Source organism: Eptatretus burgeri, chromosome 1, assembly GCF_056783735.1.
Source record: "Eptatretus burgeri isolate ZD-2024b chromosome 1, Ebu_testis_v1, whole genome shotgun sequence".
Lineage (NCBI taxonomy): Eukaryota > Metazoa > Chordata > Myxini > Myxiniformes > Myxinidae > Eptatretus > Eptatretus burgeri.
The window spans coordinates 16,922,703-16,940,202 of record NC_140961.1 but is presented as its reverse complement, the minus strand read 5'-3'; the positions used below and the strand labels follow the sequence as shown (position 1 = coordinate 16,940,202).

General features: G+C 44.3%; 1 protein-coding gene across 1 annotated transcript in view; it reads right to left on the bottom strand.

Moving 5' to 3' along the window:
* Positions 1-17,500, bottom strand: part of LOC147033942 (dedicator of cytokinesis protein 1-like) — a 681,090-nt gene that overhangs the window by 370,793 nt on the left and 292,797 nt on the right. Inside the window, exons 25-26 of the mRNA XM_085873660.1 lie at positions 15,289-15,395; positions 2,728-2,855 (exon numbers count right to left, since the gene is read on the bottom strand). Coding sequence (XP_085729786.1) covers positions 2,728-2,855; positions 15,289-15,395 — 235 coding nt within the window. The remainder of the gene's footprint in view (positions 1-2,727; positions 2,856-15,288; positions 15,396-17,500) is intronic.

Here is a 17,500-nt window from a genome sequence, read left to right as displayed (position 1 = left end):
CATAATTGCCTGATTCTTTTGTGCAGATGTCCAAAATTTATTTTTTTTCATGAAACATTGTTTGGACTTTTAAAATAAAATAATTCAAATATCTTATTGCAATATTGCCGAAGTGGTGTCATGAACTTCAAAAACCTGGACCACCATAACCATGAGGACAACAGATGTTTCCAACAAGCATTCAGCCTCAAAAGCCAATTAACCAAAGTATGCAGCCACCGTATAAAAAGAAAATCAAACTAGAAGGGCACCCAGTAGAGCGCATACCTCCACCAGGTTAATTACTTTACGCTTTGTATCCCACTGATAGGCCGGATCTGCAAGCAGACCTCAACCAAAATCTAATCAGCATGTTCTTTTCACCCATCCAACCTGTCCACCAAGTTTTGTCATAATCCATCATCAACTTTTTGAGACATCGTGCAACATATAGGTTTTGGCCCGATCTCTCAATTGTGAAGAATCACTTAAAATCCTAGTAGTCGGATCCGGATCAGGATCTTCACCAAAAATCGATTGAATTTGTCCTTGTCACACACCAAACCTGTCCACAAAGCTTCGTCCGAATCCATCCACAAAATTTCATCCGAATCCATCCATAACTTTTTGAGATATCTTGCCAAAACACAGACAGACAGACAGACAGACAGACAGACAGACAGACAGACAGAGACAACAAAACAAATATGGGTCAAAACACATCCTCTGTCCACCTTCATTGGTGAAGGTGATAAGATGAAAGTTGAAGGAGCAGATGTAGGTTTGAAAAATTATAATTGAGAAGAAGAGGAGTGGGAGGATAGGCAAGGAAGGAAAGATATGGCATGTCAGAGGAGTGAGGGGAGAAAGCAAAGGAGGTGTGGAGGAGACAAGACGAAGGGGAAGGGAAGGAAGGGTACATGACAACAAGGGGAGAGAGAGAGGTATGTGGGATCACAAGATCTGTCATTTAGGGCATGACGGCCATACGTCGCAGATGAACGTGTGACAACCATCATTTTGCCGCGAGGGTGCAAACTGTGTGGTGCAGGCAAGACCATTCACAATTTCTGATTTGTGGAGATGCAATTTGCAGTAACTGAAAAACATGAAACCCCCCCTTCCCCTCCCCCCTCCAAAAAAAAAGAACAGAGAAAGCAACACAACCCATCGAAGCAACCCGGAGACGAGAGACTGCCTTAGTCAGGAATAAATAATTAATGGATCAACACAAAAATGGTACCCAAAGTCAGTGTATGAGAATTACCTTGGCATTCCGTCAGATTTTGCAAAGCACAGCTTTCAGGTAAAACTCATCTGTCAAGATTGTATTCCTTCTTGAATGGGTACAAATGCATCACGAGGCTGGAGGCATACATCGAACGAAGAGCCGCTGTATTTCGACACCATGTTAGCACTGCCGTAGGAAACGGATATCTGTGATTTTTTTTTTTTAAAGAATAAAAGTCAAATCTCAAAATTATTATCTATTTCGAGAAACAATAGAATGACAGACTCCACCAAGGAATGCAATAATGGGACTCGACTGAAGTGAAGACGGAGTACTCATTGCTGTGTGTACCCTTTATGGTGGTATCGGAGGCATGATCATCGTTTTTGTGAAATTCATCTGAATTCATTGCTTGGTCGAAGCCAATTCATCCATCGATTTAGCCCGAGCCAAATTTTTCACCAGACGTTCTTTGCACCTGGTGAATAGGCCCTGGCCTAATGGGATTTTTTTTTTTTTGGTCACCTGCTATACACAGCAAGACAAACGACACAAATTCAGATGGTCCAAAATGTCACTGTCACACGTTGCTCTTCAAGAACGGTGCAAGATAACTAAGCCATACTTTGTCCTCACCACTACCATAGTTTGGCTAATGCAAACTGTCAACAGCAGAACGGTCCGACATGAAGAGGGCATTTGCGGGGGAAATAGAAAGCTGACAATTTTCAACAACAGGGCGGGACTACGGACGTTGGTAAGAACCCAAAGGTTATAAACTGTGTGAGGAATGGCAATTCTTTATTCCTCCCAATTTTGGTGGCATCAAAACAGCGAATTAGCATTCCTGCCATGGCAACCCGTGCAGTGTGTTGCCTGTCGTTGGCTTCTGTAGTCACGCACGAGGCGAAGCACGTTCAAATAACATCTCCAATAGCTGGGTTAATGGGAATGTGCCTCTCTCTTTGGGTCATCTGGCAGACAAAAAGGTGAGATTGTAACATCATTGCCTGCTGACGATTACATTCTGTTCGTGACAAAGGCCTCGATCCTGCCGATGCATTCCGTGTGCTGAATGAACTGCTGACGCCCAAAAGCACAGCTCGAGTCAGACCCAACAAGTGCATTCCTGAATAAAAGTGATAGCTGGAGGTGGAGGAGTAAAATGAATATTTAAAATATGACAAAAAAAAATAAGAGAAAAACATGGTATGAATGATTGCAAGGTCGTTGCGGTGGATTGGGAAGAGTATGGTGGAGGGGAAAGTGGGATGTATAGGCGAATGCATCATTCAATATAGTGGGTTGAGGGGGGGGCATGGGGCTGTCAAATATACCACCATTTGTATACATATCAGGGTGGTCCCTTTCAATAAACACAACTGATGTAAGTGAACTTGATACAGTACGCATTAATAAATTAATGGATCTCTGAGCACATTTGCTGGTCCTTCCTATGATACAGTAATATTGCTTCAAAACATAAATAATAATTGATCCAAGGTTGTGACACTCACCATGCTATTGTCATGAAGAAGCTCCAGAAGGTCTCCCAAAAGGCGGGCAGTATCGTCATACTCCACGTTCTTCCCCAGCCAAGTTTGGAGCTGCTTGATGAGTTCTGACAGCAGGATGTCCCTGCACTCTGCAGGTTCGCTCAGTCAGAGAGAATGCAATGCCATAATGCGTTCTCAGATTTTTGCAGAGATAGCAGAGCAAGCTCTTCACTATTCTATGGGGCCCCGAGTGACTATGGAGCTAGGGCCAAGACCCAGCAGCCAGAGGATGAGGAGAAAGGACTGCAGCAAGCATCCACAATGTTACACCAAGTACGAAAGGTGACTGGTTCGCGATGGAGGATGAAAAGCCAAAAGGATAGCCATTGGGATGTAAACTGCCGAAAATACAAGAAACTTTGTTTCTACAATAAACTTGTGGGATGGATAGCTTTGTGGATGAACAAACAAAAAAAAATCCTTTCAAAACCTCCCTATTAGGGCCACAATGGATAATACAACAAATTATTTTGAGTGTTGCTGCATCTCTAAAGCATCGCAGTCTGATGAGGAGGGAAATCACGACTGTTATTACTCCCATACACACGAACAATTTCGGTGTTAATCAAGCAATCTTCATGTTGGCATTTCAAATATTATAATTATGCTTTGACAATGACTCGCATCATGAGTTGATGAAGCGAACGTTAAACTTTAACCATCAATGTCCATAACTATTTAAATTTTTTTTTTATTTAACTTGTTTTTTACAGGAGAAATTTGTATTTCTTTAGTTCTTTGTATTCATTTGAGCTGTCGAGTCAGGGTTAGAACCTGCTCCCAGCTGCTGTGCACTGTCAGTTTGATGCGCTAGTGTGTGCGCCATCCATCGGAGGGACATTAAGCTGGAGGTACTGTCTGCCAGCAATGATCATTGGTGGATGTTAATTATCCCAGATATTCCTGCCATCTTCATTCGAAGACTCCCCCCCCCACCCCCCAAAAAAATAAAAAATAAAAAAAATAATAAACCTTCCCCAGCCGCTATATGGAGATGTATTGCAAAGATTGATGACCATGTTGAGTTGGCTGCAAGACAGAAACATGATAGAAATATTGATCAGTTCAAGGTGAAACGTTTTGGTTTGATCATTAGTGGTTCATCCAAGCATGTTCTCAACATGTCGGACTATACCCTATCTGACACTGAGGGGTTTGTTCTCGCTCGTGGTTTTGGGTTCAACATTCCAGACAACAACATTAAGAGAGGAAATTTTTACAGAGTTTGAGCTTATTTTTGAGCAGTTGAGCAAACATCATGCGGTCTCCATTGGAGTCGATCAGGCGTTGAAGGTTAGACTTTGTGATTTGACATATGCCGACTGTAGAGTCCCCGACGGCCTTTCTGACTTCCATATACAAAGGGAATGCATTACTGCCAAGAATAATATGAAGGATAAGTCCAACTTTCAACAGCTGGGTAGCGTTGATAAATGTGACCACACAACAAGCTTGGAGAATTAAAAAGCAAGAGGTTGCTCCAGCTGCATAAACGTGATGAACTGTTGAGGAAATTTTACAAGAGGATTAAGCCGGTGGGCTCTCTTTTTTTCGAGAATTTCCGGTTTACTGAAGATTCACAAGCAGAATGTTCCACTGAGATCAATTCTGTCCATGGACGGTTCTGCCAAACATCTTCTTCTTCTTCTTTCGGCTAGCTCGCGTTAGGGGTCGCCACAGCGGATCAACCGTCTCCATTTCGCTCTATCCTCCACATCTTCCATTGACACTCCAACCACCCGCATGTCCGCCCTCACCGCATCCATGAACCTCTTCTTTGGCCTTCCTCTTCTCCTCCTGCCTGCCGGCTCCATCTTCAACATCCTTCTCCCGATATACTCCACTTCCCTCCTGTGCACATGTCCAAACCATCTCAATCTCACCTCTCTCACTTTGTCTCCAAACCGTCCAACCTGTGCTGTCCCTCGAATATACTCATTTCTTATCCTATCCATCCTCATCACTCCCAACGAGAATCGCAGCATCTTTAACTCTGCCACCTCCAGCTCCGCTTCCTGTCTTTTTGTTAGTGCCACCACCTCCAAACCATACAACATAGCTGGTCTCACTACCGTCTTATATACTTTCCCCTTTACTCTTGCAGCTACCCTTCTGTCACAAATCACTCCTGCAACTCTTCTCCACCCACTCCATCCTGCCTGCATTCTCTTTTTCACTTCTCTCCCACACTCTCCGTGACTTTGGACAGTTGATCCCAAGTATTTAAACCCATCCACCTTCCCCACCTCAACTCCTTGCAACCGCACCATACCACCACCCTCCCTCTCATTTACGCACATGTACTCCATCTTACTCCGACTGACTATCATTCCCCTTCTCTCCAGTGCGTACCTCCACCTCTCGAGGCTCGCCTCAGCCTGCTCCCTACTCTCCCTACAGATCATGATGTCATCCGCGAACATCATAGTCCATGGAGACTCCAGTCTGATCTCGTCCGTCAACCTGTCCATCACCATTGCAAACAGGAAAGGGCTCAGAGTCGATCCTTGGTGCAATCCCACTTTTACCTTAAACCGGTCCGTAATTCCTACCGCACACCTCACCGCTGTCACACTGTCCTCATACATATCCTGCACGATCCTCACATACTTCTCCACCACTCCTGACTTCCTCATACAATGCCACAACTCCTCTCTTGGCACCCTATCATAAGCTTTCTCTAAATCCACAAACACACAATGTAACTCCTTCTGGCCTTCCCTATACTACTCCATCAACATTCTCAAAGCAAACATCGCATCAGTAGTGCTCTTTCCTGGCATAAACCCATATTGCTGCTCACAGATCGTCACCTCTCCTCTCAACCAAGCTTCCACTACTCTTTCCCACACCTTCATGGTGTGGCTTAACAACTTTATCCCTCTGTAATTTCCACAGCTCTGCACATCACCCTTATTCTTGAAAATCGGAACCAGTACATTTAATCTCCACTCCTCCGGCATCCTCTCACTTTCCAAGACTTTATTAAACAATCTGGTTCACAACCCCACTGCCATCTCTCCTAAGCACTTCCATGCCTCCACTGGTATACCATCTGGGCCAACTGCCTTTCCACTTTTCATCTTCTTCATAGCAGTCCTCACTTCATCCTTACTGATCCACCCCACTTCCAGATTCACTATCTCCACCTCTTCCAACCTTCTCTCTCTCATTTTCTTCATTCATCAGCTCCTCAAAGTACTCCATCCACCTTCTCAACAGACTCTCCTCGCTTGTCAGCACATTCCCATTTGCGTCCTTTATCACCCGAACCTGCAGCACATCCTTCCCAGCTCGGTCCCTCTGTCTTGCCAATCGGTATAAATCCTTTTCCCCTTCTTTTATATCCAACTTCTCATACAGCTCGTCATATGCCTTTTCCTTGGCCTTTGCCACCTCTCTTTTTGCCTTTCGCCATCACTCATTGTACTCCTGCCTACTTTCTTCATCTCTCTGACTATCCCACTTCCTTTTCGCCAACCCCTTCTTCCTTATACTTTCCTGTACTTCCTCGTTCCACCACCAAGTCTCCTTATCTTCCTTCCTCTGTCCAGATGTCACACCAAGTACCTTCCTAGCTATCTCCCTCACCACTTCTGCTGTAGTTGCCCAATCATCCCACCCATCTTTACCACCATCCAACGCCTGTCTCACCTCCTCCCTAAATTTCACGCAACAGTCTTCCTCCTTCCGCTTCCACCATCTGGTCCTTGGTTCAGCCCTCACTCACTTCCTCAACCTCACCTCTAAAGTCATCCTACAGACCACCAATCGATGCTTCTGCCATCGGTTCTGCCAAACATCAGATGGCAAAATGGCTGCGAGAGTTACTGCACTGCAACGAGCGTATGATTGGGTCTTCAGGTTTGTCATCAGAGATTTTCACTTTTGCTGATGCCACAAGGGAGATGTGTCCGACTGGTTTGGAGAACGTAATGTGTTCTTTTTGAAATTGATAGTCTGTTCACAAACATCCCTTTGACAGAGACCATTGATATATGCGCACATCTTCTGCACCACACAGAACTTGAGCATCGGCCCATTTCTGAATCTGTCTTCATGGAATTGATGAACGTGGCAACAAGGGATGTTGAGTTTAGCTTCCATTCCATTGAGACCATAATCTGTGCAGAGCGTTGGTGCTGCCTAAGCAGTCTCCTTGGCTAATGGGCACAATCCTGGATGGGTCGCCACTCCGACACAGTATACCAGCAAGCTGGCACTCATTTTGCCGACCTCAGAAGGATGACAGGCAGAGTCAACTCCACCTGGTATTAACTCAACAGCTGAGTGGGATTTGAACTAAGGATGCTAGGATCCCAATCCCACCACCCTAACCATGAAGCCAAGATGAGTTTAGCTTGAACAACATTATGTTCTTCCAAATCGATGGTGCGGCCATGGACTCTCCCTTGGTCCCAAAGTTAGCAAATATTTTTGTTGGTGAATCAAGAATTGGAGAAGCTGACCAAGTTGCAGGTATCTCAATCTCTCATCTTTTATTTACCTTTGCCAGAGGAGAGGGTATTGGTGTTGCATTTGGTTCCGTTTGTCTGTCCATTTGTCTGAAGATTTTTCAAGTATATTGGTCAGTCGATTTTTACTTACGAAATCTAAAGATTTCGTAAGTATATTGATGAATTCCGTCCTCTGTTTGTGTGTTTGTTTGTAGGCACAATAACTCGAGAACAGAAGAAGCTACCAATGTCAAATTACACCATGTGATTTAGGAGGGTGATGGCTAGCGCTGATTAGATTTTGGTCAAAATCGGTCAAAGGTCAAGGTCACAGTGAGGTCAAACATTAGACTTTTGATGGTTTGGTAATAGAATCATCGTAGAAACTTCTGGTTTGCGTCGCTACCTTCTCTCGAGACAGCTTTTATTAGACAAGGTCAGAGGTCAAGTTGACGATTTCGTAAGTACCAGTCTATGACTGCTTGTATTATTCATCTGTTTGTCTGTCTGTTTGTCACCTACAGGTCACAATTCTAAACCGATAGTCATGAAACTTTCCCAAGTTGCAGAGGTAGTCTCAACTGAAAAGCCTATTGATTTTGAGGTCAAAGGTTAAAGGTCATCTTGAGGTCGAATTTCTAAAATCGTCATTTTTCATCCGATTGACTTGAAAGTTGAACAGGATTTGCATATTGCGTCACCGAATTGGGAAACCAACTATTTGAGGTCAAAATGTCAGAGGTCAACTCAATGTCAAACTTCTAAAATCATCAATTTTTCTCTGAAAAATCATGAATTTTCATCCGATTGACTTGGGAATGAAACAGCAATTGCATAGTGCATCACTGAATTGGGAAACCAACTATTTTTGAGATCAAAAGGTCAAAGGTCAACTCAAGGTGAAATTTCTAAAATAATCAAATTTCATCTGAAAAATCGTCAATTTTTATCCGATTGACCTGAGCTTTGATTAAGATTGTCACTTTTAATCTTAATGAAATGAACAATTTGATGTATCCATGGCAACGTTTGGAGAGGGGGTGGATTTTGTTTGTCTGCACAGAAGGTGAGTGTTTTTCTCTGAAACCACTTGTCGGATTGAGACAAAATTTTCACCATAGGATCGACTACTCATGCAGAATATATTGATAATTATGATGTCATAGGTCACGTGGTGTGGCAGCCATGTTGTAAAAATGGAATAAGTTTGGACCTCTGTATCTCACACCACACTCAAGAAAAAATTGAAACTTGGCACTTGGCAAGTTCTGCATCGGGGGAAGAAGTGTGATTTTTTTTATGATGTCACAGGTGCCTTCATTATGATGTCATAATTGCATCCTTAAAATGCTACATCCAATCAGTACGAAAATTTTCGTGGGTCATCTCAGGATAAATTGGTCCACAGAAAAAAATTGATTATGTCATCGGTCATGTGGTTCAGCAGCCATATTGCATTGTTTTCGTTTTTCTCTTTTTACTTTAAAAAATCTTCTTCTCTGAAATGGCTGAATATACAAGGCAAAACTTTACAGGTATGACCGATCCATGAGGAACAAAACGCTCACACCTATGACGTCATTTGCCATATGCTTTGGCAGAAGGGCTGGTCAGATCAAGAGGAAACTTAACACACGTGTTCCCCAAGCCTTAGGGATACCAGGATGTTCACGAATAATCGATAGGTCACATGGTCTGGTAATATATATTGTTACGGCTGTGGAAATTTGCACAACACCAGAAAGGACCTTAGATCAGTTATGACGATAAGTATATGTGTAGTTAGATTTCCCCACCGTTGTTTAGAGGGAATTTCCGTGTTCACAGGGCTGTGATCCTTTGAGTTCGCCATTTTACTTTTCTCTATCATTATTTTGGACCAATCATCTATCTCCCCTTCCCCCCTCTATCATTCCCCAACAACCAAATCGCCACCACCAACATCATTCCCAAACAACTACAACTCAAACACCACCACCTTCGCCTCTTTGCCTCCACGGCTCCACCCCGCAGGCGTCGCTTCACCGCCATTCTCAGGCGACGCCCGCCAGCGGCCAGGTCGCCACCGCCAACACCCTTCCCAAACAACTACGGCTCAAACTCCCACCACCTTCGCCTTTCTACCAAACGTCGTGCCATGGGTTGTGAATGGATCCTTTCGAAGGAGAAATCGGATCAAGAATGATTCACGCCCACTTTTCTTCCATCCAATGGCTGAGCATCAGGTGGTGTAGCCCCGCCTCCGAACCCGCTGTGATCCACAAATTTGCATATGCGCTCCTCCCCCGGCCAATATAAGCGCGAGCACGGTGCAGCTCGAGGCAGTCAAGTCGGGTCTGGAGAGTGGCAGTCAAGTCGGGTCTGGAGAGTGGCAGTCAAATCGGGTCTGGAGAGTGGCAGTCTGGAGGGGTCGGAGAACCGGACGGAGCTCGAAGAGGCAGACGGCGGCAGTGTCGGTGTGGCAGTGTCGGTGGGGCAGAGTCGGGAGACGGAGCTCGAAGCAGACGGGAAAGGCAGACGGGGGCGATTGACGGAGAGAGCTCACCGGCCACGCCAGGGGCACGAAGCCAGGCGCAGCTATGCTGACATCGCGGCTTGCCCGCCATCGCGCCACGAGGGCGCGGGTAAACCCTTCGGTCTCGAGGACCTGGCCGCTCATCCAGGTTCCACGCACATTTGGTCCACGAACCTGTCTGCCACCCTTGCCTTTGAGGGTGGCTTTTTCCTTTGCTTTTGTGTAAGTGCATGTGTTGGCGCCGTCTTGTAAAGTAGACCTGTGTAAGTGACTGTGCATGCACATTCTCATTGCTCGTATTCGGTTGTAACTCTGCCTTTGCTTGCTTTCACTGTATACGTGCCTGAATTACTGTATGGCTCTAAAATACATGCTTGTCTGAGTGTGCAATAAATGTGCTTATTGAACTGTTCCCCGTTTCGTTGCGTCCTTTCCCTTGTTTGAAAGTTCCATCTTGCATCACGGAAGGAATTGGTAGAGAGGTGTAAGCACCTGGTAAATAATCACATCCGTCGGGGCCGGCGATAACACCGCTCGGTTATCACTGAAGCACGGAACGGACCGCTTAAGCGGTTCGTGTCATAGGCCGGCCAGCGGCGAGGTACGATCGCCCGGTTAACTACCCGCGCAGGTACTTAGGTAGGTCGAGTTTGGCAAACAACCCTATCCTGCGCGGGTGGCCGATTGGCATGATTGTGGTGGGGTCGAAAGACCCACCCGTGACTAGCTCCTGGCGTTGTTCCAGGAGGGTCACGACTGAATTGTCCGTTCCGGTGGGCAACGCGGTCGCGATTTGAGTTACGTGGCCGATCGCACGCCGGGCGGACCGAAATTCGTAACAATATATTTACATATATAATATGAATATTGTTACAGATCAGGTCTAGGGAGGATAAAATGGGGGATACATTGGAATAGTTATTTCATAGTGTGTGTTAAAATGTGATGTAATCTCTGCAAATGACAAAGCATGTTGATCTCATCTCATGTTCATGTTCAGAAAGATGAACATGATCTCATGATCTCATGTTCAGAAAGATCTCATCCTCCCACACAAACGTCTGTCAAAGCCACACATTTCCAGTGTAGTTTTTTTTTTCCAGTTTTGTTCCAGTTCCAGTTCCAGTTTTGTAAAACGAGTTGTGATTTGAACAGTCAGGAGTTACAATGAAGATGATTCCTCAATTGGTGATATCTCCTGCTGGTGATTGGTGGGGTGGAAGACAATGTGTCCATCTGACAGATGGTACTTGATGTTCCCAGATCGTGCAGCAATAGCCGTGATGGTGCTTGACTTGGTGCCCTCACCCTAATATGTATGCACATATATGCAGTGTGTGTCCGTCAGTCAACCCATCACCTCCATTACTCCAAAGCCATGAAACCTCGCAGCCCCAAACTGTGTGTGTGTGTGTGTTTCTCCTCCATAACTCCAAAACCATGAAACCTAGCAGCCTGAAACTTTGCATGCATTCGAAGAAAACTTCAAGGTGGTGCATGAATGAAAATTGTATGTCTGGGTTAATGTGAACAACTCTTTTGAAGATAATTAATGACCTTAATTAATTATATCATTTATCAAGGCTCATTCTTAGTCCCCTCACTACTGTCCCTCGCTAGGGTATTAATTTGCCATTTTTGGGGGGGGCCTGCTCAATAATGCCTTGATTTGGAACAGGCTGCAATAGTTTCTTAATGATAAGGTTTTTTTTTTTCACTTTCCTCACTCATATCATCGAATGAATGATCATGATACCTATGAAACGCTGGATTCATTGCAATGCTTAAAAATGCCTGGACATGCCAGCATTCGTGGCTTTATTTCATTTGAATCTCTAGAATCTCATAATCTCAGCCTAATTTCAAAATTTAAACTTCTTTTTTGATCTCAGCACCAGTTCCAACTCCTAAAAAAAGTGTTAATTTGTCCATCTTGGGCATTGCTTGACATTCCAGGCATCTCAGGGTTCATGATGTTTATATGACTAATCGGCGATCGCTAATCGCTTGTCAAGCCAGTCGTTCCTTATTGGAGTGCCTGCTTGAATGCTTAAGTCACTTGGTGAGTGCTCGACAAGCTGCTTGGTTGTTCGTTTCCAAGCCATGGCCATACACGGCAAAAGTATTCGCACTGTCACTGATTATATCGATCGACTTGAACAATGTTCAGGCCCAACTCGCCTGCGTTTGGCGCTGCATTGTCGTATGGTCCCTTGGGTGGGCGAATACTTTTGGAGGGGGGGGGGTGAATACTTTTGCAGGCCATTGTATATACATGCCAATATGTATGACCGATTTAAACAAGAAATGTCAGGGTTCAGTGGTTAAATGGGACTGGGAGATTTTTCGGCAAAACATCCTTGGTGAAATTTGTCGACATTGTACTCCTCTTTAACCATAAATCAAAAGTTGGTAAACCATAAATCAAAGATGTTAACAACCAAAACGTAAATTTCTCCCTGCTTCCCATAGCGGTTAGCATACCTCAATAAGTATGCCGTTAATTACGTCCATCCTTCTATCTGTCCATCGACATAGATAGACACCAACATTCACAAGCAAGACTGGTGCTTCATTCTACATCGAGTCTCCTTGACATCACCAATGCCAGCATGCGCAGGAATTTCAACAATGAGCTGCTCCACAAAATCTCCGAGTCATCTTGACCTTTAACCCCTGAACCCTGATCTTCTTGTCAAATCAGTCATTCTCACCCCCATGTGCCCTCTGACAGGTGACCCATTCTGACACACCCTCTTCTGACTCGCTCCCATCCTATATCAACCACCATCCCCAATCCCTTCTCACTCATTTGCTCTGACGGAGCTAAATTCCTGTAACATCAGCTACTCTGCCTGGTGCTGACATAATGGTGAGACTGGTGGGCTTGGGATCCTTAGGGTCCTGAGTTCAAATCCCGTTTGGCTGTTGAATTAATACCAGGTGGGGTTGACTCAGCCTGTCATCCTTCTGAGGTTGGCAAAATGAGTGCCAGCTTGCTGGTATCCTGTGTTGGAGTGGCGACTCACCCAGGATTGTGCCAAATAGCCCAGGAGACTGCTTAGGCAGTACCAAAGCGATGCACAGAGTATGGTCCCATTGGATGGATGGATCAGCTCCTCCTTGCTTCTCATTGTGGTTGGCAAAATGAATAAGGATTAACACTAGATTTCCTCCATCGCAAGTCTGACCACTGCTATCCTCACAGAAATGGGTTGTGAACCTCGAAATCATCCCCCACAGAATCTATACTTTTGAGTTTTTATCTGGTTGGACCATTCAAAGACAGTCTGGAATAGTTGTGTAATCTTCTCAAAGATGTCTAAGCAGGAGGCATCAAACTGGCATAACATAGATGACATAAGTGTGCATGTGTTGCAAGCAATGTCAAGACAAATTGGTGAAATTTAATCAAATCCCCTGTACTTTTTGATTTTCCTGGAATAAAATGTCTCCATCAGCTTTTAACGACTTTTGGATATGGTTTATGCAATACAAGATGCCAGGAGTGAGATTGTAGAATGAGATACCATACACCGTTCATTAAAGTATTGGCAATTAAAACGAAGAACAAAGGATATCTCAGTTGGAGCATATAATTCATCGAGTCTAGTTCGAGTTCAATTCCGAATGGAAGAGTATTCCAAGAATCATCATCGACTATGCCATAATTTCAGAAGACACCCTAAGCCTGGTGTTGGCTCCGTGGTTAGGGTAGCTGGCTTGGGATCTTAGTGTCCTGAGTTTGAGCCCTATTTTTCCGCTGAATTAACACCAGGTGGGGTTGACTCAGCCTGTCGTCCTTCCGAGGTCGGCAAAATGAGTACCGGTAATAGGGGCATGGGATCAGCGGCATAGTCATGCCCCCACAAAATGAGAGCTACCTGGCAACCAAGCTGCCATACTCAAGAAGTCAAAGACACCTTAAGCCAACTTTTCAACTATTTATGGAGTAAAAAATTCCATGGTGCCTTTCAAAAAGAATGGTCTACCATGTTCCAGCAACATAGCCAACTTCAATGCCCTGGTCATCCATTGGAAATTCAAGGCAGAATGTCCAAAGAAAGGTGTTGCCCATAAAGCTGTTATGAAAACGGATTTTAAAAGTTATACAAGCTGGAACAACAAACAGGGTTTACACCAAATGGTTTATACACAAGTGCATCTCCATTAATTAAATAAATGACAAGTGGTTCACTCTTTGGGGCTCATGAGTGTGTCGATTGAACAATCTACACACCTTGATTAAACACAAAATTGCTTCCATAGCAGTACCCTGGGAGTCACACTGTATGGTGGCTACCATTGAATCAACATCATGCAGATGCACAGGGGAGGCAGGAAGAGGTGTGATAAGAGAGCAGAGAGGAAGAAAGCAGAGGACAGAAAATGGCATGGGGGTTAAAAAGAAGCCTTTATCTTTTTTGCACATATAATGTTGTGACATGAAAGGGGGAGGGAGGATGAGGGGGGAGGTGGTGCAAATATATGGAGAGTGTTTAGACTTCAGTATGGATCGTGTGATCGAGTAAGTTTGATTTACCCCTGTATTAGATATTTGTCAGAGATACAGTAAGTTGTTTTGTCAAACAGGTACTGAAGAGGCAGGGAGTGTCCATGATAGAGCAAAATAGGATGAAAGTATGGTATTGTGTAAAATCTTCTGTAACAGGCAAGGTCGGGTGGAGAACATGTGGCATTGAACACTAAAGCCACATGGGAAGGCACGACACACTTTCCAAAGGACACCATCACGGACCAATTGGCCTGCAAGCCATGAAGGCAAAGTGAGCTCTGGAGCCCTGGAGAGGGGCAGGCTAGCCAAAAAGGCAATGTAAGTGTGCGGCCAGTAAGAGGGATCTGCCATGTTTGATGGTGGTTCCAGAGGTAGATTGGGTCATGTCTGCGCATGCAGCAGAAGTGAGTCATTGGGGACATAAGTAGAGGCATGCCTTCCTCTGCTTGGCCGCCTCCCTCATCACCATTCTTCCTCTTCATCAATGAACCCCAAGCCGCACTTCACCTTGAGTGGCTCCAGCCTTGCACCATCATCACCATGCAGCCACCCACCAACCTCGAGTCCCTGTCCCTTTGTTTCTCATGAGTCTGATATTTGGCAGCAATAGCTGGGGTTAGGCCATATTTATTTTGTATACAAGACTTCGTGTTCCTTTCATTCCTATCTTGTCTGTCGACTGCCACATCTGTGCAATTACATATCGATTGTCCTGTCCTCACTTTCCCCCAAATGCTTTGTAAATAAACCTCCTTTTAATTATAGAAAACATATATAGGGAGGCCTTTTGCCTCCCATGCGTTTCAGCATCAGGTTTGGCTTTCATTGGAACGATTATTGGGGAATCATAATAAATAGCAATTGAACTCAGTAACTTGAAAAGTCTTTTCTGCCTCTGTGGAGAACTTATCAGATCCCCGGCTCAGAGCGGTCTGGGTTAACGTACCCCTCTGACACAATATCTGGACAACATGTCAAAAATATTGTGCGCTCCTCATCACGAAGAAGAAACGTGACCAAATTTTTGGACTCACCACAGTTTTTGAAGATGTCATTTCGAACAATCTCCAGCCAGCAGATGTGCTTCTGCCTGATGAGTCTCTCAGGCGGAACGCTTGATATAGCATCGCGAAGCAACATACTGCAAAAACAAAATATTATCTTATGTGTGAAAAAGCTGAAATTTGCCATACTTATGCAATCCAAGGCAAGTATCTCAGGGGGGAAAAATATAATCATAAAACCATTGGAAAATATCCATAAACGGAAATATCTGCGAGTAAAACTTGGCTGGTGCAGGTTCGTTCTGTCCACGGTGGGTCAAGTGACCCAAGGCAAAAGACGATATACAAAGAAATGGAATGCTTAGAACAATTGATATATTCAGCTGTGCACATCAAGCTTTTCGTTGCACTTGAATCAGCGGCCGTGGAAGGTTGTGCAGTGAAGAGTGTGACCTTTTCTTTGATGTTCGACTTGGTTTTGTGGTGCTTTGACCTTCTCTTTCCAGAGGGTGTAGAGTGGTAAGCAATTGCAATATTCCATGTATTATTATATGCAGTGCCTTCAGAAAGCATTTTACAAATTAATTAAGAATGAAAAGCTGAAATGTCTTGCGTCAATAAGTATCCAACCCCCAGAGTCGATACTTTGTAGAAATGCCATTGGCAACGATTACAGCTTTGAGTCTTCCTGGGAATGTGTGCATCAGCTTTGCACGTCTGGATTCGGGGATTTTCTCCTCGTCTTCCTTGCAGATTTGCTCAAGCTTTGTCAAGTTGGATGCGGATCATCAGTGATCAGCAATCATCAAGTCTTTCCACAAATTCTCACTGGGATTCAAATCTAGACCTTGGCTGGGCCACTCAAGGACTTTCATGTTGTTGTTCTGAAGGCATTCCAGTGTTGCTTTGGCTGTTTGATTGGGGTCATTGTCCTGTTGGAATGTAAATCAGTGCCGGAGTCTAAGGTCTTTTGCCCTCTGAAGCAGGTTCTCCTCAAGGATTTGCCTGTGTTTGACTCCATTCATTGATCCCTCTATCCTTACAAGTCTCCCAGTCCCTGTCGCTGAAAAGCATAGCCATAGCATGATGCTACCACCATACTTCACTGTAGGGATGGTGTTATATGGATGATGAGCTGTGCTCGTTTTCTGCCAGACATAGCCCTTTGCATCCAAGCCAAATAATTCAGACCACAGAATCTTTTACCTCAATGCTCTCAGAGTCTAACAGTTGCTTGTTCTTTCAGTCGGGATTCTATGGACAGTTACTTAGACTTCATGGTGGAGTTTCTGCTCTGACAATGCACCGTCAACTGTGGGGCATTGGAAAGAATGGTGTGTTTCTTTCTAAATCATGTCCAATCAATTGAAATGGCCCCAAGTGGACTCCCATCAAGTTTTCGAGACATCTCAAGGAAGATCAAAGGAAATCGGATGCACCAGAGCTTAATTTGGAGTGTCATAGCAAAGGGGTCGAATACTTATTGATGCAACACATTTAATAAATTTGTAAAAATTACTGAAAACATGTTTTCAGTTTGTCCTGATGGGGTATTTTGTGTGGATCGGTGACAAACTTTTTTATAATATAATCCATTTTAAATTCAGGCTGTAACACAACAAAATATGACACAAGTCGAGGGATGTGAATACTTTCTGAATGCACTGCATAATGGAGGGAAAGTATGCATGAATCCATCATCTACTCCTCTGATAGAATTTGACCGAGGAAGAAGAAGCTTTCAGGGATTAATGAGAGCACCCTGATGATGTGCCTGTGCAGGTTTCCTTTGATTCCATGTGGTTTTGAAAATAGAAATTTGCCCAGCTTGACATTCTTCCTTTTGGTGTGGGGACAGGGAGGGGAATGGGGAGCAAACTATGAATTATTTCCCCCCCATGGGGTCGGTACTTGCTACGATAAATACAAAAAACACTTTATCCCCAGAAATGCGCAAGAATCCTCTTGACTGATCTGAAGCAAGCTAGACTACGAAAGACAATATGTGGTCTTTCTTCACCAGTGGCAGTGCTCAGCAATGCAGCTCACCTCCATCGTTTTATAACAATTATCCTCACTTTTGAGCGTAGCATGGCCACCATGTGAAAAATGATGATCAGTGTCCCAAACACACAAAGGAATACGAATGCAATATGGAAGCAGGTGTGAATAGCAACATTGTGAGAGATGTCGCAGCAAACTGCCATCATACCATTTATTGAGGGCAGCAGCCAAGATCACA